This window comes from Mastacembelus armatus, chromosome 19 (genome assembly GCF_900324485.2).
Source record: "Mastacembelus armatus chromosome 19, fMasArm1.2, whole genome shotgun sequence".
NCBI classification, from domain to species: Eukaryota; Metazoa; Chordata; class Actinopteri; order Synbranchiformes; family Mastacembelidae; genus Mastacembelus; species Mastacembelus armatus.
Genome location: NC_046651.1, coordinates 5,791,967 through 5,818,420, shown reverse-complemented (window position 1 = coordinate 5,818,420; position 26,454 = coordinate 5,791,967). Strand labels below are relative to the sequence as shown.

General features: G+C 42.3%; 1 protein-coding gene across 1 annotated transcript; it reads right to left on the bottom strand.

Annotated features, from left to right (window-relative positions):
* Positions 1-500: 500 nt before the first annotated feature.
* On the bottom strand, positions 501-25,332 carry pkd1b (polycystic kidney disease 1b). Its single transcript, XM_026315393.1, is given in 40 exon segments — positions 501-1,403; positions 1,484-1,595; positions 2,645-2,831; positions 2,925-3,051; positions 3,347-3,580; positions 3,695-3,869; positions 4,285-4,485; positions 4,988-5,142; positions 5,228-5,425; positions 5,516-5,718; positions 5,883-6,097; positions 6,170-6,284; positions 6,428-6,866; positions 6,983-7,126; positions 7,476-7,599; positions 7,865-8,075; positions 8,324-8,464; positions 8,615-8,782; positions 8,927-9,122; positions 9,284-9,449; positions 9,631-9,784; positions 10,948-11,673; positions 11,771-11,915; positions 12,541-12,678; positions 12,849-12,999; positions 13,138-13,266; positions 13,389-13,491; positions 13,680-13,962; positions 16,206-16,346; positions 16,765-20,426; positions 20,761-20,897; positions 21,036-21,181; positions 21,331-21,462; positions 21,833-22,597; positions 22,729-22,994; positions 23,096-23,243; positions 23,586-23,704; positions 23,887-24,095; positions 24,179-24,359; positions 25,257-25,332. Coding segments are annotated over 40 exon segments (12,225 nt in total).
* Positions 25,333-26,454: the final 1,122 nt, after the last annotated feature.

Sequence of the window (26,454 nt, the reverse complement as noted above, 5' to 3'; positions counted from 1 at the left end):
TTTATTAATGTACAGAATAAGATCTGCAGTGTCTCTTACAAAGTATATCAGCATTTAAAAGAATGCAGTAATATAAGGAAGAAAGTGCAAAGTAGTCAGTGAAAACTTCTAAATTCTATAACAAAGAAAATTACTGTACACTGCTTAGCATAAAAAGACATTTATTTTGAAAGAATTTATATACTAATAGAGGCTAGAAGGAAGTTGCTTGATAGGGTTGATTCCTGGAAATTCTTTTATGTAAAATAGGTAAGGACAAATTAAATATTGAAACTTTTATTACTGCTACTCAAAACATCCTAGTGTTTTTTCTTTGGAATACTTCACCTGCCTGATAAATAACTACATTGTCCAAATTCCACATGTCAAGTTTAGACAGGCCTTTTTTAAAAAGCAATTATCTTTAAGGCACCCCCCCCTCTCTGCACTTTCCTGTCTGAGACTACACTGCGGGCTGTCCAATAGAGGCAAAAAAGTTCACTTCCTGTGTAAAAACATGGTTAGTCCTGTTCAGTCTCCAGTCCTTCAGAGATCCAAGCCTTCCTTTTCACAGGGACTCCATCACTGATATGCCTTCTTACTCTATTGTCAGTCCTAGGTTTGGCATTGGTGAATTCTATATTTTCTCCTCCATTTTCAAATGGGGCAGCTCCTTTCAAGAACTGGACAGCCCTCTGAGCGGCATCAGCTGAATGAGAGCTCCCAGAATGCCATGCTCTTCTCCTGGGGAACTGTCCTGGGGACTCTGTGGGATTCAAACCACAGATTCCATAAGCAGGCTTGATTGTTGCTAAAGTATGGTTGTTGCTTGCCACCCAAGACAAGACCGACTCAGGCTCAGAGTAGGAAATTTGTGCTGGGGGAAAGATGCAGACTGATGCAGCAGAGGGGAGAAGTGTGGAGGCATTGAAAGAAAAGGATGATGGGAGGGAGACTCTGTGCTTGGGGTTACAAAAACCCATCCTCCTTTGTCTAACTTCTCCAGTTACTCTTCCTTCTTCCAGTTCCTTCGGCTTTGCTGACTCTCTGAATCTTTCCAAACCTTTCTCACTGTTACTGCTCCACTTCTTCCTTCTCCTGCGTTCAGCTTCCTCTAGCTTCACTTCCAGGTCACAAACATCCTCAGTTATCTGGTTGACCTGATCAAAATGAGACAGCAGGGCACTGACACAGGGCACAAGGCGGTCTAGGTAGGGCTGGACATCAAACCCATGCTCAGATGCTGAAGAGTCCTCTGACCTCACAGAGAGAGCTGAGGACAGGGGACGGAGGGGGGGGAAAGGGTGGGAGCGGGAAGGAGAGGGAGGGGAGAGGAAGGTAGATGAGAGGGTGGAGAGATGTGATTCCTGGGAGGATCTGGAAGGAGGGATGTCCATGCCTTCAAACTTCACCCTGTGCCTGAACTGGAAATAAAAGAAATGTGGTGGAATCAGACAAATGAAATGAGCATAGATTGTGATTAATGCATCACAACTAATCAAACCTCTTTAGCCTTGGTGAGTCCCATCCACAGCTTGAGTCTCTTGATAAAAAACTCCACCATCTCGTAGTCCTGAAGTTCGATGGTTGGTTGGTACAGCTCAGCTTGCTCTGCTCTTTGAGACACAACAGTTAGCAATGAAGCCTATATATATAGATATAAACCTAAATATTAAAATGTGTGTTGGTAGCATTTGCATTTTCAATTCAGGATGTTCAATGGAAAAGTTACAATTATACACCCAATAGCAATCATCTGCCTGCAATCTGATCACACTATGTGCTGATATTTTTTGTTGCCCCACTGGAGTTGTGATGTTATGGATGGCAATACCAGACTGGACTTTGATCCACGCTGAAACATCAACAATTATTTGACAGAGTGCAGTACAACTCTGAACAGACAGCCAGACACAGCTTTTACCCAAATGACTTTAGCAACACCCTGGCATTAACTCTCTGACATCAAGTCAAAATCTACTTATCTGGTGAAATATAGGATGAGATCATCTTCTGAACAGATTTTGTACCGACATTAATTTTTCCCAAAGGATGCTGGCTTGGAAAACTTTGTTATGAGCCAGATTTCCCTTTAGGTCCATCACAAGGTTGTCATTTACAGTTCTGAAGGACATGTCTCAACAACTATTCAGGGATAACACTAATTACTTTGGACATCCATCAATTTTCCATCTGGCAGCATCATCAGGTCAAATCTTTTCACTTGCTTAACTGTTTTATGATCAAATATATACAGATATTCTCAAGACTGCACTTTAGTACAGTGTCACGGAGCAGCTAACATACCGTAGTTTAGTTTTGTACTTCTTCTGTACAGTTGATAAAACTATTCTGTTACCTGCTTAGACACCTTTTCAGTGTAGGTGTTAAAGTGAGTCACAATTTTATGCACCACTTTCTATGCTGACAAACACTTGGGCTTGTCCTGAAGGTTCTACATAAACATCAATTATGTTTTTTCAACATATTATCAGAAATACTATTACTATTATAATGTTATAGTTTACACAGTTTTGAAGAAATGTTGCTAGTACAACATTTAGACAGAAAACCTTTTAAAGGTTTTAATACATAATTGGAGTTTTGGTTATATTGAACTTTTGGCAATGCAGTGGTGGGATTTTTTATAGGTAATGGTATGTACCTGTATATACATATGACAACAGCTCCACAGAGTCTGGCCAAGAGCCAGAGACCGCCCCCAGTCAGTAGTAGTCCATAGAGGGGGCCCAGGACTGGATGGATCCTGAACAATCTCTGTAGAGCCATTCGGCCTCGCAGGATGGACAGCACCGACACCCCCGCATCATGTACAGTTAGGAAACCTTCCACTGAACTGCAGAAAAGCTGAAAAAAAAAGACAAAGCTATAGCAAACACACGTCGTTATAAGTACTTTATTGAGTTAAGCTTTACTTTGTGTACCATATTTCCAAGGTGAGTGCAGAGCATCAGCAGCAGCAGCAATAGGACAATCAGAGCCCACAGCTCCCTCCAGGCTCCTGGCAGCACTCTATCTATCACCACCCACCTTCGCACAAACTTCAAGGTTCTCAGCAGCTGTGGAAAAAGCATAGTTTGTGGGAAAGTTGAGGACCCCTGTTGTTGTGAAAAAATTAACCAGAGTTTTCCTTTACCTTTAGAACAAGCACTGTGAGCAGGACAGCTGCACATTGAGAAGACCTCTGGGCCAATACTGCTGCACTGTGGAAGTTGATGAAGTCGTCTGGTTTGGACCGCAGCTAAACAGTACATGCAATTATTCTACGGTCATCAAACAACACATTTAATTTGTTAATGAATTTTTTTTTAACTATTAGGTTAACGTGTAACATAAGCCAGATTACACTGATATCATAGATAATGATATTGGAAAGTTTTCTTTTAATATTATTTACTTTTGAAACACATGAAGAGGCATGAGACAGGAAGCAGAATTGCAGAATAGCAGTTGCCAGTGACAACAAAGCCAGGACGACTTGGAACCAGTGTCTCCACTGATGCAGATACTGAGCACACTCCGTAGCCATGGACCACAGCTCAACAAACAGAATGAGGAGTGCAGAGATGAGAAGAAGAACCTGTAGTATAAATGCATATAATGGGATGAATTCTGAATCCTTTGCTGAATAATATGCATTGCTCTTCACTTTATTTTATTCTTATTTTCTTTGACAGGATACTTAAAGTGTTACCGTAAGTGCCACCTGCATGTCCAGTCCTGAGAAGGATGAAGGAATGAGGAGTGGGAGGATGGAGAGGGAGGGAGTGATTCTTTGTGTCTGAGCCCATACTAGCTGTATGGACACGCACAAAAATAAACCAGACTCTCTGTGGTAGTGCGTAAAATCAATAGAAAGAGTTTTAAACCTGAGAAAGATGAAAAAATGTTATTAGTAACAAATTAAAATCAATATTCTCAAAGAACTTTTAAATGGGGTTTTAAACTGTTTTACTTCTTAATGAACATCATGAGTATGATGATGCATAGAGTTTAGTACAAATCCATTTGGCTTAAAATGATGGGTAAAATTATCCAAACAAATTTGGATGCCTAAAATGCTAATTAATTATGTAAATAGTATTTTGTCCTTCTCTATTGCTCCATTTGTTTTCACAAGAGGTTGTTGGCAACTTTTAATGATGTGACATGCTTCAGTTCTTTCAAAAAAGTAATTAAATACTTTGTTACACTCAAAGGACTCAACAGTCAAAGAGCAACAAAGGTTTTAATGAATAAACACTCAGCATGTCTTAAAGCTGCTGCTGTAACAAATCCACTTACAGCTTCTTGCCCCAGTCTGCCATGTGCAGCTCACCAAGGAGCTGGCGTGTTGTTACACTGCTGTTTCCCAGGAAGACAGCTGCCACAGGGCCTAGGGCATGTGTGTGCTGCAGCCGTGGCACCCCTACAAGACGCAGTGAAGGGTTATGGTGTAGGTGTGGCACCAGGGTGTGGTTCATCCACTGTGCTGCGTCTGCCCAGCTGTTTGAGGACAGAATGATAATAAGCTTGTCATCGTCTGAATGATATTAACAATCACTGAGCCATAGTGTTGCAGAGGGGGGCACGTTCTTTCATTACGAAGAACTCACACTCTGCACAGCAAAATCACCTGTGTTAAATCAACACAAAAAAGTGGTTTGTATGTGAAAGGTGAACACATAAACAGTATTTTGTGTTAAATCGATTTTGCTGTGCGTTGTTTTTATGGTGTACATTAAATACTCAGTAGAGCACCTAATATGTATTAATCTATAAATGAAGATAGCATATTCATTAGAAAATCCAATGCAGAACCCTGCTTGTGTAAAATTTCCAAAATAGCATTGTGCTGTTTAAGAAACTAGTGTAATTATACTACAGTATATACATTCATAACAAACTTGAAAAGATTACACCAGTAATTCTGACTTTTGACTTACACGTCTACTGGAACATGTTTTGTTTCCCCAGAAGATACAGCTTATGTGTGTGTTTTCCTTACTCTCTGAGTGAGGTGAGGTTAGGGACCCCCAAGAGTGCTGTGTGAAGACAGCGTCTGACAGCAGAGTGCAGCAGCCTGCCTTGGCTCTGCTCTATGCTGTCCTGGTAGTTCACCATCAGCACCAGCAACAGAAAAATCAGCTGGCACACACAATGCTACAGAGAAAACACAAAGCACATGAACAAAAATCAGAAGCAAATTGCTACAAAACAATTAAAGCTTTTTTTTTCCACTTCTTACCCTGATAAGTGATCTCAAAGCTTGGACTTTGCGGGCTTCCTCTTTTGCCTGTAGTAGCCCGTAACCACATGGTGGTCGAACAGTCCTGCAGTGCTCTCCAAATGCCCTTACCACAGTGGTCTTCAAATCCAGCTGTTCCTCCACCTCTGGGTCCACAGGCCTCCACAGTGCTGTGTAGATCACAGCTTGCACACACACCTGTTCAAAAAAAAAAATGATGGAGAGAAAACCTTGTTTCATTATCAATCAAAGGTCAAATGAGCTAAGAGAATACATTTTTGAACTCACCTTAAGAGGCTCCAGCAGCAGAGCAGAGGTGAGGAAGGCACAGAAAACTGACACCAGCCACATGAGGATTACAGTTCTAGAGAAGAAGCTGCCATAGAGTCCAACCACAGCCAGGCAGGCTCCCAGCAGCACAGCCATCACAGGGTAAATCACATGCAGTGCCCATGGAGGGAGATGCCAGCTGGGCTGCCCTCGAGCAACACCTAGGGTGGGGGAATTATATCTCAAGCACTTATCACACCTGATCACCAAAGGTGAATAAAAAGATGCCAATCAAGTCCCATAAAAATAATCACAAACACTTCAAACAGTCAGCCAAAAGTCATGAATAAACTGTTCAAACAGTGGTTGGCAATCAATGGTCTACCTATGCGTGTGGTTGAGGAGGAGTGTGCAGAGTCAGGTGAAAAGCTTGGCAGAAAGGTGCTAGCCACTGAGTCAATGGACAGCAAAGAGGGACACTTGTAGAGTGCTGTCTCATACTTGGAGGGACAGGACTGTGGATCTGGCCTGTGGATATCTGCACCATACAGGGACTTATCCTCACTCTGATCCGACCAGCTGCTGCAGAAGGTGCTCTGGCTAAAAAGGACAAAAATCGCAGTATTAGTGAATGTACAACACAGAACTGTGTGATTCACTGAGGAAACTTACGTGGTAGAGAATGAGAATGTGGTTCTAGGGGAGTCCCAGCCACTGTCTGAGTTGCTGGTGGTCATATCTGCTGTGTCCTCTGCAGCTGCTGCTATAGACGTTAGAAGATCCTCCTCTGACACCACCAATATAAATACATAATTAGACTAGCGCATTTTCAAGAACAACCTTTGAAAGTAGGTTGGAAACATATAAATGTAGGGTACAAGGGTTTTTCAGTGTAAATAGTCGTCTGACTTTATTTGAAGAGTTTCTCACCAGACAGAGTCAGAAATGTTGTCAAATTGTTGCTGTGGAGTGAATTTGCATTTATGGTGAGGACCTCCTGGCTTGGTGAAACAAGGGAGTAATTCAACTCTGAAATTTCTTTTGAAGGAGGATATTTGCAAGGTGAAGGGACAAGATGAGTGGGTGTGTCAGTGGATGAGGGCGAGGTCAGGCACAGCTGTATCAGGGCCTTTTTCCTCCTCAGCGGTCGTGTGGGACCCAGAGAAGGAGACGACTTGCAAAGGTGGTGGGTTGGTGTCATCTTGGTGGGACATGAGTAGACTGAGGAGGCTGGTAGATTGAGGAGGCTGTCACAGGATGGCCATGCTGCCACATCCTCGCCTTGACATGCTGCTTCTGCCTGGGGCACCAAACCAGAGGCAGTCCAGAATTCGAGGATACTAGAGTCAAACGCCTTGCTCTCCAGTAACTAGACAGAAAGACACTTGGAATGTTAGTCTAGGAAAGGAGACAGGGGCAGAATAACAACCACTTGTATGTGAATGTGTTTGTGTGTTGTGTACATGTTTGTGCGTGTGTTCTCACAGATGTAGGACTGTCATGGACTGGGCCAGAAGAGCCTGACAGAGACAGGAAGGAAGTGTCGGAGAGCTGTGATTGGCCAAGGTAGACATCCATCTCCACAGAGTGGCAAACAGGAGAAGGAGGAAGTGACAGGTCTGTGGTTATCTGGTTTTTACACACACACACACACACACACACACACACACACAACACACAACTGCTACTTGAGCTGTTCTGAGTGTACAGTCAGATAAAACACACTTGCAAACTGTTTGATAAAGACAAATATGTCACAGTAATGACCTCTAATCAGCAACACAGTGAAAGCACAGGTAAGAACAGACAGGAACAAACCCCACCACTGCTCGCACCTGCTAAAATTAAGAAAACAATATGCCAAACTAAGTCATATTAAACCATTTCAGGCCATAAGAGCACAGGGTGTCTTCCAGCAGTAACATGTACCGGCATACTGAAACCAAATCAACAAACTAAATCAGCTGTGTTGACTTACCTGATTGCGAGCTTTTCTAAACAGGAAACAGACAAAAGACTGGACAGGAAACACCATCACTGCAAGTGTCATCCCCACGGCAACCGTCTCCACATTAACCAACAGCTGGGCTGACACTGGTCCACTTGAGCAAAAGGGGCACAAATCAGATTTACCCTGTCAGCTCTGCAGAACCCTCTACAAGAGGGCTACAGTTCATAGCTAAGAGTTTAAATCTTACACCATTTGCTAAAACTTAATATCCATTTGAATAAGTAAAAATACTACAAAATGTTAAAGTTATGTAATAGTTTGACAGTTTTAGTATTTACTATTTACTACTATTTTACTATTGGTCTAGTGCCACTGAAAGATTTGGGATTTATACTGAGGCCAGCGAATCACCTTACCTGTGCCCCTTGGAGCCCACAGCCCCATACCACAGAGCACCCACTGCCAAGTAAAGGTGCAGTACGAGGGCACTGCAGGTAACCCTCTGAGCCCTGGTGAAACAACTGTGAGCAGGACGCTCCCAGAGGGACAGCCACATGTGTCCTTCCCTCATCCTAAACATCAGCTGTGAGGTAAAGACCCTTTGAAACTGAGACAGCTCCTCCGGACCTGAGGGGGGGGGGGATTGAAAAGACTGAAAGAAGCTATCAGAAAAACACACACAGCACAGCCAGCAGTCATTTCAAGCAAAAAGTGAATGTACGTCAATGGACTTCAACATTCTTTCCTCTAAAAAAAAGCTAAATTAAGAGAATTGCTTATTTCTCATGTAAAATCACACTAAAAGCAATGTGCCATTTATCAGGCCATGTTTAATAAAAAAAAAAAAAAAACAAACAAAATAGGTACAGGCTTACATGAGGCTAAAACTTCCTTCTCCACGGTGCTATTCTTTAGATTCTCCACAGAGAGCCAGTCATCCAGCAGGAAGAAGAACATGTGGTTTGTCTGAGGGTCCCATACCACAACATGCTGAACATACCAGGAAGGGTCGAGACCTACATTGTACAATAAATATGGTATTCATATCACACCTGCCGATACTGTGGGTGGATTTGAGTTGTTGAAGATGGACTCACTGGCTATTTATTGGATGAGAACTGGGATTACAACTGTTTTGCATCTGCATGCAGCAGTTTAACATGTACCTGTGTTGTCGTGCCAGATGCGAATTTTCCAAATTTCTCCCAGGCTGTCATCTGTCTCCAGGTGAAACTGGTCTAGGCTGCCACGCTGAAAAGCTCCATCCCTCTGCAGATGGCGAGATCCGCTCTTGTTCATGCCATACAGACTGATGCCAACATGTGCAGTAGTGCCTGATGGGCCGTACCACAGCATTAATCGTTTCCATTAGGTAGAATTTGAATGTTTAGAAATTCAAACATGAAAACGCATTTATTACTTATATTTTTGTGTTCACTCCCTAATTGTTTACTTCTTTACATCTGTCCTTGGCTGACCTGCTCCTTTCCTCCAGCCAGTCTTGACCAGCACTCTGTAGTGGTACAGTCCTGGTCGGCCGCACAGAGGGACATGGCTCAGTCTCAGGCTTTCCAAGTGGTCCAGTTTATGGGCGATGAGCCCCACCATCAGGTGAATCAGAACCAGGACAGCACACACAATCCCCACCACCATGTTACGCATGGGACCATCTGACTACAGAGATAAGGCATGGGTAAAGGGAGAAGGGAAAAGCATTACAATCAGTAATTGGATTGTGTTAATTCACTGATGAACTATTTTCAGTGCTCTCATATCACAGAATATCCTTTAAAAATGTCCACTGAATAACATGAAGGCTGTGTGCTCTCACATACTGGCGGCAGCAGAGTAATGGCCCCAGGATGAATAAACAAACTGGCCCCAAACATGGTGAGGTGTTGGGTGAGACAGTGTGCTGCATGGAGTGTGCTGCCCTCCAGTGGCTGCAGACCCTCACTCCTCCAACGCCTCTCCTTCATGCTGTAGTACTGGCACAGAGAGCTGAACACAAATGCTGACACATGCACAGGACCACCATCAGCCAGACACGAAGTCAGGCTCACAGAAAGAGGCTTATCTGTCCTTTTGAAACTGAAAAAGAAAAATCAGAAAGTAAAGTATTTTTTTGTTATCATGAGGAAACAAACAGAGCAGTGAGTTATATAAAAGAGACATGACTCACAGAGGAGAGAGAAAGATGGTTTCCTCTTTGGAGGTGGTCGGTGCACAGAGAGTGAGAGCCCACTCTTTCACTAGGGAATCATGGGATGCATTAGGCCCTTGTACCGGAGAGCTCACTTCTATCTTGACATGTCCCAGTGTCACTGGAGTAGCTCCTACAGATGCATAGTGGAGTTTGAAAACAGTCTATTTAATTCAAAATTAATGCAAAAACTCAAAGATATACAGTAAGGGTAGTTAATAATTGTGCAGGCACTGCCTGGTTAACTTTAATGACTGAAGATCTAAAATGTCATGTGCCCCTTGTTCAAGACCGAACTGAGGTTGGACACCACACTTACATTTTAAGTTAAGTTTTATTCCAGTTATAAAAAAGTTAAAGGAGGAAGCTGGTCTGTTTTTAATGTTCATGATGAATATTTATTCATGCTTAATGCATATAAGAGAATTTAAACAGATACAGACTGGCTTTGTAGCTATTGTAAGTAAAAAAAAAAAAAACATGAATGCAAATTTTTAAGATCTATGGCTTGAATAACAAAGCAAGTCATGGCCATCCTAGTTAACCTGTATCACAAAGTTGGTTATCATCTGGCTCTACTGACTCTGGATATGATTACACTCTAATTCTCTATGATATGAGATATGATACCTGTGGGTAAAAACATCAGAAATAATTTCCAAATATTCAAGTTAGGCTAAGGATGAAAATAAATGCAGGGATTTTTACATATTGCCTTTAGCATGGAGTGAATGATAAAAAAAAACTATTATGATTATCTGATGCATATATTCTGCTGCCAGAGGATACAGGAGCAAAAAACGAATTAATGCCTTGCTGAAATGTTCTTATCATCGTGGGAAAGGGGGCAGGGGGGTCATTTCCAATTATCATTACAGAGTCCAATCAAGTTATTCTGAGCCACTGTGATGGAATAAGTGTAAAAGCACCAATGCTGTTAGTAATCATGTTGGGAATAAAATAAACTTTGCACCATTAAAATGGAGTTATAACCATCATAAGTAGCAATACTGTTTGTCACTTTTTCTGTTGTGTCTGTCAGTATGATAACATAAATCAAGCTGGTGATGCAGTTTTCCCAGTGATCTCATTGGTCAGCGTTCAGGCTGTTAACAGGTTTCGATCCTGATCCTATGGAGTTAACCTGCAAGTTAACCATGCAGCATGCTGAAGGTTACTATGGTACTCTGAACCCACTAAGAGTAATAGAGGAAAACCCAGATAGGCCAAGGATAGCTGGCTAACCCACTAGTCTTGGCAAAGGGTCCTGGAGGAAACAGAATAAGTATACTGTACCTGGAGCCAGGCTGAAGTTGAAGGAAATGTAAAGACCTGCATTTTCATCCAGGTCATCCAGAGCTTTTATTGTGAAGTTCAACTGTCCTTCACTGGGGAGTATTACAGTAAGACATGTTCCCTTCCCAGCTTCACCTACCCTCCCATCTTCACCACCATTACCCTGTCCCAAAGGGTGCTTATTGGGCAGGGTGAGCCGTATGGCCTGTTCAGGGTCCAGATTTTGGATGGGTATGGGCTGACCTTGTGGATTGGTCAGCTCCATGGCAACCAGACTGGTGGAGATTGGAGGGTCGGCTGCAGTCAGCAAAGGGCTGGACTCCAGTGCTCCATCCATACCAAACAGCACCTGCACCACCTCAGCCCTCTGACTCTTGAGATGAGCAGTAAAACTGGGGGGAATATTAAACTGACATGAGTGAAAACTCTCTGACCCATTGGTTGATGATGTCTGAGGGGAGATGTGGTTTTGCGTGGACTGGTTTGACTGGTGTGTGCAGAGGAGGTCAGAGGGGTCTCCTTGGAAACCAACTGTACTGACATAAGGGGTGGAGAGGAAAAGGGGTTCCTCGCCACAGACACGTGAACGCATCAGAGAGCGCATTATGGCCCCTGTATGGCCCAGTGCTGACAGGGATATAGTGGAAGCTGACTGATGAGTCCTTGAGGAGACTGGGTGAGAATTGGGGGCACTGACTGCTTCAGACACAGCAGCCAGAGTGCTACCTGGAACCACACAGAACAAAATATTCATCTATTTTGTAAAGTTCACAATAAGCAAGTAACTGTTCTAAGAAGAAGTAGTGGATGGCCAGGACAGCACCTATGATGTTAAGGATGTTCCTTCCTGTGTCAAGAGCTGACAAATCACCAGGAATCATCTGTTCCTCCATGACTTGGATCATTTTTCCCACTGCTTTCAGAACCTTTACTTGGCAGTTTTCACTTATCATCTCACTAGGAACAGCCTGAAGTAAAAAAAGTAGAAAGTTTGACACCAGTGAAGCTGGAACAGTAAATCACTTAAAAACAGAGCAACATACACAGCAGGTTTAAATATTTAAAGTGAAATACTCTTACATTCTTGGAGGAGATTTAGATAAGAAGACATGTCTGTCTGTTAAATATGAATGACAGCAGGAATCTGGCTAGCTTAGCTTAATGCAAACACTGGAAACGGGGAGAAAAAAAAATCTGGCTCTATACAGCATAATGATTACAATGCATGTTCAGTGAGTTTAAAAAAAAAGGTTGGAGAAATCAGAGTTTGCTGTTTTATAAGGGATTATGTACCAGAATGTTACTTTCCAGGCAGACTAAGTGAATTTACTGTGCCTAGCCGACCGGCAGCATATACCCTACCAAACAAAAAACAAACTGCATTTCATTTAACAGCCTTATTAGCTATTTCTCCCTGCTTCCAGTCTTTGCGCAAAGCTAAATGGCTGCTGGCTGCATTGTTCAGAATTAACAGACAGAGCTAACTCTTTACTAGAGAAAGAATAAGTGTCGAATGTTAAACCATGGTTAGTAGTGTGACTACGTGTGTATTATGACTTGAAAAAGGAGACAAACTGGGGCCTTATTACTGACAGTGGCCTGAGCCAAAGCTGAACTAATCTGATCAACATCCAGCAAGGAGGATATGGGGAGAGAGGCCAGGGCTTGGGTCACATTTTCTCTGATCTCCCTCCTATCCATCAGCTCCCTGACACTTCGTCTAGATTCCATCTGTGGACAGGCAGGTGAAACTAATTAGTCAACACTCCATGCAAATGCAATCCATGCAAGATTCTCAATTAATATTCAGCTATTCTGAAGTCAGTAAATCACAACCAACCTTAACTTTAACTTAATACACAGGCAAATACATATTATTACAAGAGACCCTAATATAGTACCTGATTGAGCTGGCTAGTGAGGGCAATGGAATAAGGGATGATCTCCTGGGGGTTGCCATGCTGGACTAAAGCCCACAGTTCTGTCTGGCTTTTATTCCTGAGCCACTGACTGGCAACATCATCTCTTGCAGGGTTTTCAACTGTCAAGGTTCTGAATAATGTAGAAATTATAGGGGAAAAAGTAGTTATGATGAGAACAATCTCAAACAATTTCCTAACTGACTGGAAAATTAGTATGGTGGCAGGTGCTGTGTATACTTACTTTGCTTTATCTTCCTCAAAACCTCACCTGTTCAGAGCGATGACCTTTGCCCCCAGATGGTCTTCTACCAGCAAAGTAACTATGATAACTGATGTGTTATTTTCTTGCCTGGGACTTCCCAATGGAACCACACAGTGGAATTTTGAACGTATGCCCCTAGGAAGAGAAAATACAGTCAATCAGAGCATGGCAACAAAGTTTATTTTGTCAAGGATAAAATTCAGATCTTACTTTTAAATGTAGTTTTTAAACTTAAGTGAGCTGAGGTTTGTGTTCACCTATACAGAATGAGTGTGGAGCACACAGAGCTAATGGACTGGCATTGTACCACCTGGAAGGTATAGATCAGCTGAGAGGCCTTGTTTTCATCATCCTGCCACCCTGCCAAAACGCAGCAGATGATTGGAAGACACAGTCAAATACAGTGACGTACTGTTATGTATCTGAGTACTGTAAATTTCATTAAATTCATTAAGGAGGAAGACAGATTGCTCTTATGATTTGTCAACGAAAGCATGGTGACTGGTTTTTCTCTATCTAAATGACCACTTCTGTTAATACACAGTTACCTGAGCAGTTGTAGCTGACCACTGTCTCCAGCAGACGTATATCTGACTCTGGACTCAGATCACACAGGCCCCCATTTGGTGGATTGTTAGGCAGTATCACCAGGCTGGTAGTGCCCCAGTGCCCTGTGCCAGGCTGGGATACAGTGAGGGTAAAGGTATAACTCAGTCCTGGCTGCAGGACACCTGAACGCACTACCAGGTTAGGGGAATGTCCTCCTGTAGTGGTGGCAACCCCGTTAAGGTCAAGACTCCTGCCTGCCTGGCTTTCAGCACTCCATTTGTACTGTGAGAATGCAAACAAATATAAGAACATCAAAAATCTCATTGTCTGTATATAATGTATATTTCACCACTTGCAAAAAACAAACCATTGTATTGTTAATTTATCTATAGTCAGTTAAGACTAAATATACAGTGGGTACAGAAAGTATTCAGACCCCTTTAAATTTTTCACTCTTTGTGTCATTGCAGCCGTTTCCCAAAATCAAAAAAGTTCATTTTATTTCTCAATGTACACTCAGCACCCCATCTTGACAGAAAAAAAAACAGAAATGTAGAAATTTTTGCAAATTTATTAAAAAAGAAAAACTGAAATATCACATGGTCATAAGTATTCAGACCCTGTGCTCAGTATTGAGCTGAAGCACCCTTTTGAGCTAGTACAGCCATGAGTTCATCTTGGGAATGATGCAACAAGTTTTTCACACCTGGATTTGGGGATCCTCTGCCATTCTTCCTTGCAGATCCTCTCCAGTTCTGTCAGGTTGAATGGTGAACGTTGGTGGACAGCCATTTTCAGGTCTCTCCAGAGATGCTCAATTGGGTGTAGGTCAGGGCTCAGGCTGGGCCAGCCAAGAATGGTCACAGAGTTGTTCCGAAGCCACTCCTTTGTTATTTTAGCTATGTGCTTAGGGTCATTGTCCTGTTGAAAGGTGAACCTTCAGCCCAGTCTGAGGTCCTGAGCACTCTTGGAAGAGGTTTTCTTCCAGGATATCTCGGTACTTGGCCGCATTCATCTTTCCTTCAATTGCAACCAGTCGTCCTGTCCCTGCAGTTGAAAAACACCCCCACAACATGATGCTCCCACCACCATGTTTCACGGTAGGATTGTATTGGGCAGGTGATGAGCAGTGCCTGGTGTTCTCCACACATACCGCTTAGAATTAACGCCAAAAAGTTCAATCTTGGTCTCATCAGACGAGAAAATCTTATTTCTCATAGTCTGGGAGTCCTTCATGTGTTTTTTGGCAAACTCTATGCAGGCTTTCATGTGTCTTGCACTGAGGAGAGGCTTCCGTCGGGCCACTCTGCCATAAAGCCCCGACTGGTGGAGGGCTGCAGTGATAGTTGACTTTGTGGAACTTTCTCCCATCTCCCTACTGCATCTCTGGAGCTCAGCCACAGTGATCTTTGGGTTCTTCTTTACCTCTCTCACCAAGGCTCTTCTCCCACGATTGCTCAGTTTGGCTGGACGGCCAGGTCTAGGAAGAGGCTTTTTCCATTTGAGGATTATGGAGGCCACTGTGCTCTTAGGAACCTTGAGTGCTGCAGAAATTCTTTTGTAACCTTGGCCAGATCTGTGCCTTGCAACAATTCTGTCTCTGAGCTCCTTGAACAGTTCCTTCAACCTCATGATTCTCATTTGCTCTGACATGCACTGTGAGCTGTAAGGTCTTATATAGACAGGTGTGTGCCTTTCCTAATCAAGTCCAATCAGTTTAATTAAACACAGCTGGACTCCAATGAAGGAGCAGAAATATCTCAAGGAGGATCAGAAGAAATGGACAGCATGTGAGTTAAATATGAGTGTCACTGCAAAGGGTCTGAATACTTATGACCATGTGATATTTCAGTTTTTCTTTTTTAATAAATTTGCAAAAATTTCTACATTTCTGTTTTTTTCTGTCAAGATGGGGTGCTGAGTGTACATTAATGAGAAATAACATGAACTTTTTTGATTTTGGCAAATGGCTGCAATGACACAAAGAGTGAAAAATTTAAAGGGGTCTGAATACTTTCCGTACCACTGTAGATCACAGTGTGCAATAACAAATCCATCCATCATCTATACCCACTTATTCATAATTAGGGTCACAGGGATGTACTGGAGCCTATCCCAGCTCTCTTTGGGTGGAAGGCAGGGGTACACCCTGGACAGGTCACCAGTCCATCACAGGGCCACATAGAGACAAACAACCTCACACACTCACACTCACTCCTATGGGCAATTTAGAGTCACCAATCAACCTGACATACATGTTTTTGGACTCTGGGAGGAAACCAGAGTACCTGGAGAAAACCCACACAAGCACAGGGAGAACATGCAAACTCCACACAGAAAGGCCCCTGCTGGGTTTCAAACCAGGAAACTTCTTGCTGTGAGGCAACAGGGCTTAACCACTAAAACACCATGCTGCCTACAGATATTAAATTGATAATGAAATGAAATTAAGTGTACATGAAAATGACTGAATAAGCTAGCCAGATTCCTGCTGTCATTCATATTTAACAGACATGAATAATTACCTGAGCCTCATCATCACATTGGCCACATTGTCCACTGAGGATGACGGGCTTGGTGTAACTGATGTGGTGAGCTGAAGAGAGAGAAGAACAGGATATGCATTCCACAGCCACAGGAAGCACTGGAGCATCACTCACAGTCACCTGATGACAAGAGACAGGTGGAAATACATGATCACCAAAGCCACTGAAGGAGTACAAAGGAATAAAGCAGACAAAAGGGATGAGATTTTGGGAAATACTCACAGTCTGGTTGACAGATGCGCCTCTCTTCCCTGTCTTCTGTACAGTTAGGGTAAAGATGTAGACTGTGCCTGGATGCAGCTGAGTCTTAAGTACAGTCATTCTGCTGCTGCTACTCCCAGTGGGTGGCTTTACAAAATGAGACTTCTGCAAGTACAAACACGCAGGTGTTAGTATTGTGTATCAACAAATGTATGCTACAGCCCACTATTTTCAAATTTTGTTTTAATTTCTTATATATTTTTATTGATTTAAAAACAATAACAAATGATATTACTTCTGTTACACTAGGTATACTTTAAATTTAAAAAGCCTTTACTGCTATTAAGATGGTCCAGTGATACTGCAGCGTATCCTCCACTCCTGGCTCTGCATCAGGGTCGTGGGACAAAGATCCATCCAGGGTAAGGTCACTGAGGCTAGACCACAGTCTGTGTGAGCCTCCCTTGATGAAAGCTATCAGTGGCGAGTGGATGACTGTGATGTTTGTCTTTTCTTGGACAAATACAGGACTTACATGGAACGAAATGGTGAATTCCAGACAATACTGTCCCACATCAAGGGTCTGCTTTGGGAGAAAGAGCACTGGTGAAGTTGTATCCACTCGACTGCTAAGAGTGACTCTGATCCCTTTAGTGTCATTGCTACAGTCTGAGTCTCTGAATATCTCCCATAGGTACGTGGTCTTATAAGCTGAGCAGTTAATGTCCACGTTTGCTTCAAAGACACTTGGTCTAGACCTGAAGATACTAGACTGGGTGTGCACCAGAGAGACCTGAGGGCTGGAACACTGGATCTCCTCCACCTCTATGTGTAGCTGTGTGAACACATGGCTGACATGATTGATTACTTTCACTACAGTGGTGTATTTCCCAGGAACATAATAAGTATGGTCGACTGAGTTTGATTCTGTCATCAGTACTTTAGTGGAATCTCCAAATTCCCAGCTGTATCTGAGGTTGCTTCCTCTGTTCACTGTTGCAGAAAATCTCACAGTGTGCCCAACAAATACTCTATCTGAATGACAGACAAGCTTGATCTTGTTAACAGGCCACTCGACTGTAGCATTCTGATTTAGCATGTGGGAGCAGGCTCCATTGCTGGCAACCACACTCATAGAGAATGATCCACTGTCTGGTGGAGTAAAGAGCACTTCTTGGCCAATGAGCCATATTGGCTCTAACCCCACCATGTGAAACATCCAAGTGTAGTTAACTGGGAAACCACTTTCAACTTCTGCCTTGAAATGAATTCCTTTCTGTGCCTCTAGAGCAGTGGAATAGCAGTTTACAAGTTGCAAACCTTGAATGCGCTCTATTACCAGTATGCTGGCAGACACCTCGGCACTACTGACCTGGTTCCAAGCTTTCACTGTAACTAGATGCCTCCCAACCGGAAGACTTGATGTGGTGAAATGTCTTTCGAAAATGCCCTGAGTATGAATCCAATCTTTGTTTCTAAATGTTATAACAAAGCTTATGTTACTTCCTTTGGCGGTTGTTGGAATAATAGTAACATCTTGTTTCATGCAGAGTGAAGATTTACTAATGTTCAACAGAAGACCTTCGATTCTATCCTGTACAGAGACCATGTGTGAGGCCACCTGCCAATTTATCCAATTGGAGACATTTAGAGATACCTGATAGATGCCAGCATTTGGAAATGTGTAGATAAAGGTCTGATTAGCAGCAGTAAAAAGGTTAGTTTTGGCATCTCTCACTTTCCATTCCCAATGCGTACTGCTTCCCTTATGAATAAGTCCACACAATGAAACAGGGGAGCCTGTGTTGATATAAAATGGAATTGGCTTTCCATCAATTTCAAAGTCAACTTCTTGGACCTCCTCTTGGACTATGAACTGTTTAGTGTCTTCACACTGGCTGAGGACATTCTGGACTAAAACTCTGACAAGAACATGGCCCAAACTTGTAAAAGTGTGTAGAAGAAATGGTGCATGTGTATGCAGAGGTGATAAATCAGAGTTCACATACCAAAGGTACTCAAGGTCTGACCCTGTAACCACGGATATAGAGATATTCACTAATTTCCCTAATGCCACAATGCTTGATTGTATTGTAATCTGTGCACTTGTTACATGTTCTACTGCCACTAAAGAAACAATGCTTGTGACCTCACCCAACTTGTTTGAGGCTCTTAGCTGAATTGAAATTTCACCAGGGGTTTTAGTTAGCAGGTGAAACAGTTCTCCACCACCAGTCAGTTGTTGTTTGATTCCATTTTGTGTAGCAAGCCAGTGATAAGTGACATTGGAGCCTTTAGTTATTGAAGCAATAAACAGCGATTTCTCTTGGGTTGGTATGTATTTAATCTTTGTCAGACTGTGACATTCAATCTGAAGACCTTCTATTCTTTCAAAGACCTCAATTAAAATAGCTGCTTCCCTTCTAGTCACCAAGTTCTGGGCTGTAACCCTCACTTGATACACTCCTGGTGTAGGAAAAATAAATCTAAACTGGTAGGTCCCCTGTTTGGTTGAATTCATAGCATCCACAGTCCAGTAGTAGTTGGTGCTACTGATAGCACTGCTAACTGCTGTTATAAGAGTTTCTTCTCCCACTATACCATAAGGCTGGTTGGTGTGCAATGAAAGGTCTGAAACAGGAAGTACAACTTTCACGTTGAGGGTCACCAACTCCTGGCTAACCATGTTAAATGCTGTGGCAGTGACTGTGAATTGACCCACTGAGTTAAAGACATGTGACACGTTTCGCTTCCACACCACTTGAGAGCCATCTCCAAAGTCCCACAGCATGGACACATTGCTCCCAGTGCAACTAGCAACCCAAAATGATACTGATGTATTGACTGTTAATTGATCATCTTGACTGTCATGCAGCACAGACAGCTTACTCACAGGTTTCTGAATGGTGATACTAGCTTTGTCTGTTTTGTTGCTGACTCTATTTCTTGCTCTTACCGATACCTCTTCAACACCTTCTTCTTTAAAAACAAAACACTTCTGAGAGCTTTCTGTCACCCCAGCAAGACCAGAGGAGTTGATAAACCACTGAAATTGGTAACCTGTCATCTGTTCAGGAGAAACTAAAACTCTGAAGCATACCTCTTCTCCTACTGCCCCGACATCCTTTGATGACTTCACCACAATATTGGTTATTGATGCTTCAACACAGACACTTCTATTAAATGATGCAGATGTAAAAGAATTAAACACAGTCAGCCTAACATGAAAAATCCCTTGGTTATGAAATGAATGCATGGTTGTGGCCTTTCCTGTCACTTTAGTCAAAGGTGATCCATCTCCAAATTGCCAGTGGAAAGTCAGATTGGATATGTTCCCATTGACCAGAGCAGTAAACTCTATGTCCCTTCCACTTTTGACACATTCTACAGGGAGAACCCCACTAACAACCAAACTATAGACCTCTACAGTGATAGACTGATGAGTTTTGCTAATGGAATTCAAGACAGTTACATCTACTGTATAGTTGCCTGGAGCCTTATAGATATGGGAGATGGAACCATCTCTGTGGTTTTCCTGGAGAGACCCATCACCAAAGTCAAAGTTCCAGATAAGATTGTTTCCAGTGAAAACGCTAGCTCTGAACTCGGTAGCAGAGCTTATCACAGTTGGTCCATTGTAGGTGACAGTTAATCCAGAGATTTTCTCCAAGACATCCACCATAAGCCATGTGGTCAGCACAGTAAGAGTGTTGTTGGCACAAACTGTGATGTTGTAAACCCCAGCATATTCAAAAGTGTAGCTAATTCTATGATAGAAGCTGTCCAAAGCATTGGACCCATCACCAAAGTGCCATGTGTAGAAGACAGAATAAGCAGAAGGCTCCACAGAAGCTTCCAGAGATAAATTCTGTCCGACAACAGGCACCGGAGGAGAAGTGGAAACATGGATGTGCCTTAACAAGGGGCGGACATTTATCTTCATAGATGCATGAGTGTTGTCATATTGGTTGACAACTTGAACATAAAGCATGTAGTCATCTGCATTGAAGAAACACAAGGTAAAATCGATTATACTTGATTAAGTACTTGACTAAATAGTAAGTACATAGCATTGTCTGCTGCAGATGCCATCACTGTAAGAAATTGAAAATGAACATTTTAAAAATTTGAAACAAATTTTAAGGACAAATAAAAAAGGATGCAAATGATCTGTAAACTGATCTTTGACCAAATGTCAGACAATAAAGCCTTAAAATATGTACCAAATTTTTTTTAGATTTTTGTGTAAAGTTCCAGTAACCTACAGGTAAACCAGTAACCGATGATTTATAGACCAAGTAGTTTGTGCAGCTTTTGTAGTTTGTGTGTTTACCTGCATAGGAATAGGTGTAGTTCACAGAGTCCTGGACATAAACCTGCTTCTCTCTTCTGTCCATGAGTGCTGCCATGGTGTCACATGGAGCAGACTGGGCGTGGATTACGTTGCTATGGCCATCACCAAAATCCCACCTTATTGACATGAACCACATTTAAACATTTAAAACAGACCAACAAAACATAACTAACTCAGGGATATACAGTATACAATTTAGTTTATTTGTTTTATCTGAGGATTTTTGAAGGTTATTTGTGACAAATGCTTTTTACCTAAAGGTGACTGGCAGAGAGATGTCCACTTTGACCCTGATGGTGTAGAGGTGAGTAATATTCACAGCTATGACCTCCTTGACAAACAGGAACTCTGGTTCAGCCAGTGGTGTTCTTTCATCAGCAGTCAGGAGAATTTGCAGGCTCTCGGAGCTCACAGGGTTGGATGCTGTTACCTAGCAGAAGATCGACAGATGAAATTTAAATTCAGTAACACATCAAATGAAAATATGTGTTATAAATTATAGTAAAAAGTAACTGAGAAAAGTTAACATCATAAAGACAATAATCTCACCCTGAGTTTATACTCAGCAGGTTTCTTGAAAACTACACTGTAAGTTTCCCCTTCATAGGCAAACTTCTCCAGGTTGTCAATCACCCATGTGAATTTCACTGACGAACCACTCTCCACTTTGACTGTAAATGACTACAATATGAAACCATAAAAAACACAGCAATGTGAGAGTATGTCTCATAAAACCTGGATGCCTTTTAACAAAATTGTAGTTTTCCATATTAAGTTTCCTTTGACACAATAGTCTTCTCTATAGCCACACTAAAAACAAACAAACTGAACATTAATGTTTCAACCAAATCTCACAGAAATCTTCCCACTAATTATCAAGACATTTCACCAAAGAACAACATATTTCAGTAGACTGACCATGGATTGTCATGGATAATGGACTGCTGGATTGACTGACTGACATTATCATCATGCTGTTAGCATGGCTAAATAAAATGAGTGGTCAAAGACACAAAATCCTGCTGCTGTAAAAAAATGTATGCATTCTCACCTGTGATATATCTACAAGCATCCTCAAGTGTCCATGTGGCTCAACACTGAGTCCTGTCACTGCCTCGTAGCCACAAACTTTCACACTCACTCTCTGTGAGCTCACTGCATCCATCACACTGATGTCCAATGTCTGAACCCCCACTGTGGACAACACCAGTCTCACAGAGGAGAACCAGCCTTCAAGGAACTGTCTCTTGTAGTCAGGCCAAGACTGAATCACCTCTTCAGGGCAAGACTGAAGAAAAGGGACCCCGGTCTGGAGCACTGGGGCTGACCATGAGCTTGTGGCTTTCTCTCCTGACAAGGCCATTACCACGATGAGCGTTGGAACGTTGATTTGGACATGAATCTGGTTATTGTCATCCGGCATGGGATGGATGACACGAAGCCCAAATTTAGACGTGAGACTCATCGTAGGACCAATAATTAGGGGCTTATTATCAGGAGATGTGATTTCCTCTGAGTGGGTGAAGACAAAGTTATCATCATGATCTGTACCTTTGTGAATAGTGTCCACGTACAGCATCCTCAGATCACACACCACCCCGTCCACCCACTGGCCTCCATGGGACAGTGAAGAGAGGCCTCCTTCCCACCAGCCTCTCCACTCTTCCCCCCTAAGGGAGAGGTAACTCTGGCGCCAGGGGGAATTTAGCCAAGCTTCACTGCTCAGGCAATGTAGGAAGGTTCCAGAGTCACGTGTGTGCTGTATAGCCACAATATCATCAGGATACACTGTGATTGCTTGATCTGGAAGAACAACCTGTTGCAGAAAGTACATGACAAAGTATTATTTTATTTTAATGTTACAGGAAAATAACAGTTACTAAAATAACTGCAAGATTCACAATGGTTGCAGGATAGGATGACAAAGTGCAACAAAGTTCAACTCACACTCGTAGTTTTCAGTTCAGAGCTAGGGCTTATTCTGAGAGGCAGGTCTGCAACCAGGTGGTAGAAGGGTGGTATTGTGGGGTATCTGGGAGGTAAAGTGATGCCACGGCCCTTGACTACAGGGTCGTAGGGGCTACAGGGACTGGTGTTGGGCACACAGGACTCCAGCAGGTGGCACCAGTAATGGCCCACACTGCAGCCCACTGTAGTGTTACACAATGGTACTAGTGAGCAGCAGCTAAATGGATTAAGCAGAAAGCTGCAACCTGACAAGCAAAGAGAAGGTTATTACCTACAGTGACATGGCTTTATTTAATACAGCAATACATACTGCCAGAAATCCTGTAGAAGAACTGATATACAATACCTGGAGGTACCAGGTGGTGGTTGGGGTCGCAGTAGGGTCGAAGGATCTGAACACGGGCTAGAGCAACCAGGGTGCTTGGCTGGACCACAAATTCCACTGCTGCCAACTGACCTGCATGACTGAACCATAGGCCTGGGAACAGCTGCATCTGTGGGTGCACAACACCAAAATAGAAATCAATAATACAAGGTTCAAAGCATTCAAGTGATAACTTACTGCTGTCTGAAATTATAACTAAATCAGTTATATCATTCAACATCGATTAGACCAGTGATTACACCAACTTTTGGATCTACATAGCCCAAACCCTTTTGCTGCTTGCTAGTTAAGTCTTTTTCATGCACTCTCAATTGCAGCATTTAAGTGAGGCTTCGAGTGTTCTAATATATAATGGAAAAAATCTAGAAAGCTTCAAGAAGTTTAATAATCATCTTTCAATCCAGTCAAATCTACTGTGCAACCTCTTAGTTTAGGTATCAGTGTTTCAGACCTCCACTGTGCTTTGTTCAATGTCCGGAACACTGAGCAGGGGACGTATTTGGGTCTGAGCATAGATGCCAGTCATGAGAACCAGTCCTGTCAGGTAACTTTCTACAGGTGGTAAAGATTCTGTATGAATAGAGATAAATCAAAATCACACCATGATACTTTCAAGACACAATATTATTACTCATACATTAGGATACAACAAAACCTTTGTCTTCTGTACACAACTGGTCTCAACAGTTTTCAAATCACTCAGGGATGCTTTACATGTACCCCTGGCCTCCTTTAGTGAAACCAAATCTTACCAGTTAGCTCTTTTTCACAGAAGAAGAGGTATTGTTCAGCACATTGTGCCATCCTCTGCTGTCCCAGTATCCCCAGGGCCATCTGAGTACAGCCCCCACCACTCTCACTGCCCCCAGCCCACCATGTAGGACTTGCTGACTCCATAAAACCCTCCTGGTCAGATTCTCTTCTGCCCGATCCCTTTAGCCAAACCCAAACAGTGGTTTTCCTGAATACAGAAACAAACAGCAAATGTGCATATAAGTAGTTAAAACTATACACCTTCATATGATTACTGTCCGTGGGACTCACAGAGGAAAGGAGTAGTGGATGAAATGTTGCAGCTCCAGGCTGTCAGCAGCTGCCAGATCTCCTTCCTGAGTCTCTCTGCATGAATCCTGTGCCTCAGACCAGGAAGATATCGTCTCAGAGAGCCAATAGCATCGTAAACTGGGTAAGTGGATCCGACCACCTTGTGGACAGGCACTGTCCTCTGGAGGGAAATAACCACACTGAGCTGGCAGCATCCAAGAGAAGCCATTTCTTAACATAAGGTACTTATCAAATCAGTAATGACATCAGCCACAAATATGTGAAAATAAACCAAACTGCCCATCTTGTGAGCAGTTTGGCAAATTGGATTTAACATGTCTACTTGTTTATTTAGCTGCAAAGAATTTCAGTATCAGGTTGTCAGGTGGTGCTCATCAGACACATAACAGGTGCAACAAATTTCAGCTCATTTCCAGGCGATGACTTGAAAAGATGTTTTCCTGTCTGAATTTCTTTTACATGTTTTTTTTATTACACACACTTTTTTATGTGTGGTGTAGTTTAGTTGATAGAAAATGTTATTACTGTCTTTTAATTCCTGTGACCTTTAATCAGAATTTTGAGCAGAACATATTTGTGCAATTTATTTGAATCTTTGAAGCCAAAACACCAAATTGCATTTTGAGGAAGAAAAAGAAGACAAGAGCACAATTTGAAAAGGCACTACAATTTAACACTACACAAAATGGGAAAGGAATATTACAGTTACCAGTAAACATAAATATATATAAAATAACATGTAATAAATACATAAATAGATAAAATATACTCTCAAGGAGCATATCAGGTAAATCCAGTGTTTTATTACATGCTGCAAAAAAAACACAATATTGTTCTTAAAACTTATACTGATTGCCATGGCATGACTTGAAATAAATAGGCTATAATGGAAAATACTGTAAAATCTCAAATACAAGCTAGTACTGGCATTGATTACTGAAGAGAAACTGAAGCGTTTGAATTAAAATGTTTAAGTGTCCAAGCTAAGTTGTCTACTTAACTCTCAACCTGCTGAAAAAAAAACATTACATTTTCAGTCCACAATGAAGCCTCTCACCTTGGGCCACAGTAATCACAACTGCACAGAGAATCCAGAGTAGCACCTGCTTTTGAGATGCAAGCGTGTTCGTCATCTTGCAGAGCAAATCATATTCTCCAGATAAAAAAAAAAGAAATACACTCTATACGATCACCATAGCGGCACTGCAGAAATCAATACACTTCCATTATTGCATTTAATCTCTATATTCTCATTTCTTTCCTGTCACTGCCACAGGAATGTTGCCTCTTCTTCTGTTTTGTACAAGTTAAAATGTTGTCTTCCTTTCAATCTTCCTTTCTTGATCCTAAACCTTAAACTCTGTCTTTTACACTTCCCTCCACTAACATCCCCTCCCCTTGTCGTGCAAACACACTATGAGTTATGGTGCTGTCGTAAGGGCCTCTTCTCTGGGCGAGAGCTTCAGTGACTTCTACTTTGTCTCTCAGCAACAACTATAGAGGCAGAGTGGACAGAGGAGGCCTGCACTGCTCATTACCATGTTGTAAATCCCCTTGCACTCAATAGAAGGAGTCAGGCTAACTGAGGCATGGTGCAAAGGGCCCTGAGAGAAAGATGTCTCAGAGACCTGAGTCTCTGAGGAGTTGTAGGGTCAGTGTTATTTGGGTGCAAATGGTTGCTTTCTGGAATGTAGGGGGCTCTGTATCATGCTCAGGCTGCCAAAGCCTTCCTCGTCAAGAAGTTCTTTCTTTTGCGTTGTGCCCACAGCCCATTGTTTAACTAGTAAGACCTCATCACTAACCAAACAGAGGGTCTGTGACCCACATGCCAAAGAATTGGGGCTAGTTTAAAAGAAAGGATGCCATCTGTGTTGCCTGGAGAGAGAACAGATAAAGTTGAAGGCAGTGATAAGGTGATCGTAGCTGAGGATTGTCAGTCCATTGCCATGGATACCATTGTATTTCTTTGTAACAAGAACAGTGGATTGTAACTGTTCTTTTACCCAAATATTGCACTTAAGAAGATTTTATAACTTACAATAACATATTTTCATTTTATGCTGTACTTAGGCCTTACTGTAGCTTTGTGCTAAATGCTAAGGCTGGTTGAGTTCTACAACCAACTACAGGTTGTCAGAGGAATCTCCAACACTGACTCTAGTGCCCAAAATAAGGGCACAAACTATGTAATTAATGTGGAATAGTTTTTTTTGTTGCTGCTAATCCATCTGTTTATTCATCCATGCATTTCACTG